General features: G+C 39.3%; 1 protein-coding gene across 4 annotated transcripts in view; it reads right to left on the bottom strand.

Moving 5' to 3' along the window:
- Nucleotides 1–2,258: 2,258 nt before the first annotated feature.
- The window catches only part of rarab (retinoic acid receptor, alpha b), a 151,594-nt gene continuing 148,390 nt past the window's right edge, over nucleotides 2,259–5,462 (bottom strand). For all 4 annotated transcript variants that reach the window (XM_016494767.1, XM_016494776.1, XM_016494784.1 and 1 more), the window contains 2 exons: nucleotides 3,587–3,745; nucleotides 2,259–3,501 (listed from right to left, as the gene is read on the bottom strand). In XM_016494767.1, the coding sequence (XP_016350253.1) occupies nucleotides 3,293–3,501; nucleotides 3,587–3,745 (368 nt within the window). In that variant the 3' untranslated portion in view covers nucleotides 2,259–3,292. The remainder of the gene's footprint in view (nucleotides 3,502–3,586; nucleotides 3,746–5,462) is intronic.

Here is a 5,462-nt window from a genome sequence, read left to right on the forward strand (position 1 = left end):
CAATTGCTCTTTGTAAATGATAACAGGAAGTTTTATGACTCTTTTTAGAAATGATGCTGTGCGTGACCACTAAAAGCACTGAAAAAATACCTGCTACCCTCCTGTACAGGCCACAACCTCCTGAACACGCTAGTCAGTTAGCACTAAAGTTTTATTTGTGCAAAAAATGAGCTGCCTGTCAGCTGACTTTGGTCTTCTTTACACAGGTTGTTTCTTTAAATGAGACTGCTTGAAATGTCCTCTAGGCTGCATATTTTTGTTTATCTGATTGCTATTTGCAATGTTTAATTTTCTTAAATTCACCTGGGAATGGAGACATGCTTTCAGTATCAGAAGAGACACATGTAGACAGCAGTTATCCACTGACCCATCCAGGCAATGACAAGGATACGGAGCAACAGATTGACAGTGTTGCCAGTATAATGGTGTGCACATTAGAGAAGTGAAAGATGCACTGCAGTCACATTTACCAATGAAGCATCGGTCTGCTCTTTACTTCCCAAAATAGGTAACAGTTTAGTGCTGAACAACACTGCAGTGCGGCTGATAGTACACTTGGGTGTCAGAGAGGAAGAAGGTGGCGTTGTTGAGCAGGAAGATGCCATCATGGGAAGACATTTTCAGTGAACCAAGACATGTCATATGGCCACTTTTTCATGCATGGCAGCAATTTACTAACACGTTTCCCCCATTTTTTATCAGCCATTGGAAATTGTCCACCTTATGTTCATGTATTAAATTAACAATCAAGCCACAAATGCGTTTGTACCAGACTACTACCACACAAATTAGTGTACTTCACACAGTGTATATTATTAATCAGTTGTGGAGCGGTTCATTATTATTCATTTTATGCATTTATTTAATCTAGGTTTAGGAATTGATAGCGATAAAGCTAAAAATAATAGTCTATCCTATAATATTACTCATAACTGTACTAAATTTGGTTGTAATTTTGCAGAAACAATGCACAAACAGATACATGATATTCTGTGATATGGGAAAAAAAATTGTTGATGTAGTCAGACCCTGAGAATATTTTAAATTCTCAAAGAAACAAGGAAACCACAGCTTTGTGGAGGAGAAAAAATAAAAATAAAAAATTCACAAAAACCCAGCATGGTCAGAAACACACAAAACAGAAGTCTTTATTAAACATTACTTTTATGATCACCTGAAACAACAGAAACATTTTTGTGCGTTTGACTGTATAACAACTGTTGAAGCAGTACAGGGTTTGTGCTGTACATCGTGTAGATCTAGAGGCCCATGGAGGTCTGTGACGCAGTATGGCTCAAAAGCGGTGAACCTTTGAATGCAGAATAAAATGAAACGGACAGTACTGAGCGACTGAATAGACTCGAGCTCTGTGCATGTCGTGTGCATAGTTGCAGTGAAATGGTTCACACTCCACCCTCAGGGGAACATGTTAAAGAGGAAGTCATGGCAACAGGTTCAGCAGACGTGATGCAGAGGCAGAGCTGTTGTAAACTGGTACAATAATGATATGCTGACACTGATCCACCAGAACTGGATTGTATGGAGCTTCCTAAACGCATTCATTTTATCGAGCTATTGTTTTATTTAAAGGGACAATTCTGCCAAAAATGAAAAAAAAAAACGTTATTCCAAACCTGTATGACTGACTTTCCTGTGCAGAACACACACACACACACACAATAGAAAGTACATATGGTTAGGAATAAAATGAGGAGTTAATGACAAAATGTCTCTGGTAGTTCAGATAAGACTAATTTAATTTAAAACAAAAGAATGCTACATTATCAGAAACATCGATACAAGGTCTTACCTTAAAGCATTTCTAGGAAACCACGATTGTGAAATCAGTACTTATTTAATGCTTTTAGACCTAAAAAAAACGAGGCTAGCGGTCTCATAAACCCAGATGTCTGGCGCAGATCAGTGTGTGTTACAGAGGCAGAGTTGTTTGTGAGCTTTACTTAAAGTGATTGTCACACAGAGGCAGTGTTGTTGTTGACAATTGTTCAATGATTGTTGCAGGAGAGCAGAGGCAGTGATGTTGTAAGGTACAGAGGAGAAGGATGTGGCGGTGGACGCATCTCAGCACATACGTGACAGAGATGATTAGAAACAAATCTACCACAAACTGAGGTGCAGGCAAAAAAGGCATGACGTTCTGTTTTAAATGCTCAGTTACAACATTCTCAATACTTTTGAAATGACGTGTTTTTCTTGTGGGCGCTAAAAATACATCTTGTATACTTTGTGAGTCATTATGTTTGGAAATCTCCTTTTTATTTTATAATCTGCTAATACTGTGTAGAGGGGGTCTCTGTCTTTCGTCAGTTGACAATTACAAAAATTAAGAGTAAATTAAGAAACAATATTAAAAAGATACACATTACACAAAGGCATTTACCGCTCTGAGATCTCAAACACATCATCATAATCACAAGCTGCTTGTTTACATGAGATCCTTCATTTCTTTGCCACAACTGCCAAGTTGATCATTGTGAATACGTCTCCAAATCATTTCCTCACTGAACAAAATTGCGTTTTAACCCCATCGCATGATTTTCAGTGCTCGTGTGACGTGCCCTTGTGCATAACGTGAACAGGACTGTCTTGGAGTGAACATAACAGTGGGTCGACCATAACTGTGTTTAACTCTTGAGAAAAGTTAGAGAGAAAAGATAAGAACTGTTCTGCATTCCACCTAAGACACAAAATTCAAATCTAATTTTTCTGTCAATATAGATTTCATATATTCATATATCCTTTTGTAAGAAAACAAAGAAACAGAACCAAAACAGCTGGAAAGTTCAAAATGTCCCTGACTTGTGGACATTTGACGTCCTAATGTCCTTTAGCTTGCTTTTAAGGGATTGAAATTTATAACGTCACAGGCTCAAGAGAAAGCGTCCCTCAGATGAGAAGGAGAGCTTATCTGGGCCTTCACAGTTTGTGTGATGGGAGCAGAGCTGGGAAGACACAGAAAAGAGCCGCTTCTGCACACACGGGGCGTTTGTTCTGCCGTCTTCATAGATCACCGCCATGTGAAAAGCTGCAGGGCTCTGGTAGTCACTGAATCACTGGTGGTTTTAATGACAGCTTGAGTTTTGAGCAGGCTCGGCCTGTGTGTAACTCAATTGGTCTTCAGCTAATGAAAGCCAGCCAGATTAACTGTTCGGGTCCGGTCAGCCCAGATCAAAGTCTACCGGAATTCTGGTTTCTGGCGCTGGTCGGCTGTGGCTTATTTCTGGTTTGGAACCAGTTTCGTTCCGTACGGAGACTTGTCTGGGGGTGAGACTCAGGGGGAGTGAGCTGAGGGGCTGCTGTGTGCCGAGCTGGGAGACAAACTGGGGCTGCAGCTTCCTGATGGGGCTCCTTTTCCTCCACCTCCTCCTCCTCTCGCCCCACCGCCACCCTCCAGACCATCCGAATTCTCCAGCATCTCCTGAATGAGTGGAGGCATGGAGCCGGGAATCTCCATTTTCAGCGTTATTACTCGCTCGGCTCCTGATTGAGAAATACAAAAAAATTATGTTAGAATGGATTCTGGCTGATTCAGGCTTGATGTTCAAAGAGTGACTGTGAATGTCACCTTTAGCGCTGATGCTCCTCAGGTCTGTGATCTTCATCAGCATCTTGGGGAACATGTGTGGTTTATGAGGCCTCCTCTTTCTCACGTAGATCTTTAGGGCCTCCAGCAGCGGCTCCTGAAGCACATCCACCTTATCCGACTGCTCCAGATCCTGCCGATCTGAGCACAAGTGCACAGTGTTTTAAAACATCAGCTAACAAAGAGTGACACAAGCATAAACTCTTTAGAACTCATTAAATTGTTCTTGTTTTAAATGATATTCAAAACACTTTCTAAATGGAAGAAAATTATTACTATTAAATGGTTATTTCAGCTGGCAAATTATAAATAGAAGATAAATTATTTAGATTATTAAGATTATTCAGTTATTATTAAATATTACTATTAAAAAGCTGAAAACCCCAAACAAATAGTTTGTGAATAAATCATTTGATATTAAATATAATTTTAAAAGGCAGATAAATCTCTCTCTATATATATATACATAAAAGAAAAAAAAAAAAAAAACTAAAACCAACATTGTCAAATTGATATCAAATTGAAAAACAAAAATACAAAACAATAAAAAGGCCAACATTGGATGATATAATTTGGTACACAAGTCAGGGCTGTCAAATAAAAATTTGAATTTCAAATATTAATTGAATTTAAGATACAAATCCACATTAGGCTAACAGGCTATACGCTAACAAAACATTAAATAGGCTAACAAAACACGTTTCGTGCGCCACTGATAAGGCGGCATGACGGACACCTAAAAATTGAATGCAATTTTAATTATTATTAAATGTTTTTGCATTTGAATTTTAGGTGTGCGTCAGGCAGCCTTATCAGTGGCACACGAAACGCAATGACGACGCAAGTGTTGTTGCTTTTTAATGTTTGGTTATGCTGCATGCTGTTCATTCAAAATATTGTGGAAAAAGAGAGCATCAATACGGAGATGTTGTTGTTTACGTCAAAACTAAAACCAAGCCATTCACACAGAACACATATTTTGCACATTTTCTAGAGGGACGTCTATCAACGTTGCACTCGTGTCTCGCACAAGAGAGCCACATGTTTAGAAAGCCATTTAAAATTTATGTAAGTTGAACATTTAAAAAAACATGTCTTGAGACGTTTTTTCCCCATCTCACTGCATCTCATGTTTTTAAATGAAAAAAGTACTCCGTGATTGACTTTTGTATTAACCCTTAAATACATAGAACATTTTTGGGGCACCTGACACGTCTGCACTTTTCTTTGTTTTTTCAGACCTATTCTAGCAGTCAGCATCAAGTTTCATGTATCATTATAAACAAGAGAACTTGAAGTTTCAAGTTAAACCTAATAACTGGTTGGGCCACCCTTAGCAGCAACAATTGCAATCAAGCGTTTGCGATAACTTGCAATGAGTCTGTTACAGCGCTGTGGAGGAATTTTGGTCCACTCATCTATGCAGAATTGTTGTAATTCAGCCACATTGGAGGGTTTTCGAGCATGAACCGCCTTTTTAAGGTCATGCCACAGCATCTCAATAGGATTCAGGTCAGGACTTTGACTAGGCCACTCCAAAGTCTTCATTTTGTTTTTCTTCAGCCATTCAGAGGTGGACTTGCTGGTGTGTTTTGGATCATTGTCCTGCTGCAGAACCCAAGTTCGCTTCAGCTTGAGGTCATGAACAGATGGCCGGACATTCTCCTTCAGGATTTTTTGGTAAACAGCAGAATTCATGGTTCCATTTATCACAGCAAGTCTTCCAGGTCCTGAAGCAGCAAAACAGCCCCAGACCATCACACTACCACCACCATATTTTACTGTTGGTATGATGTTCTTTTTCTGAAATGCAGTGTTACTTTTACGCCAGACGTAATGGGACACACACCTTCCAAAA

Source organism: Sinocyclocheilus anshuiensis, unplaced genomic scaffold (assembly GCF_001515605.1).
Source record: "Sinocyclocheilus anshuiensis isolate Anshui unplaced genomic scaffold, SAMN03320099.WGS_v1.1 scaffold1166, whole genome shotgun sequence".
In the NCBI taxonomy this organism is placed as follows: domain Eukaryota; kingdom Metazoa; phylum Chordata; class Actinopteri; order Cypriniformes; family Cyprinidae; genus Sinocyclocheilus; species Sinocyclocheilus anshuiensis.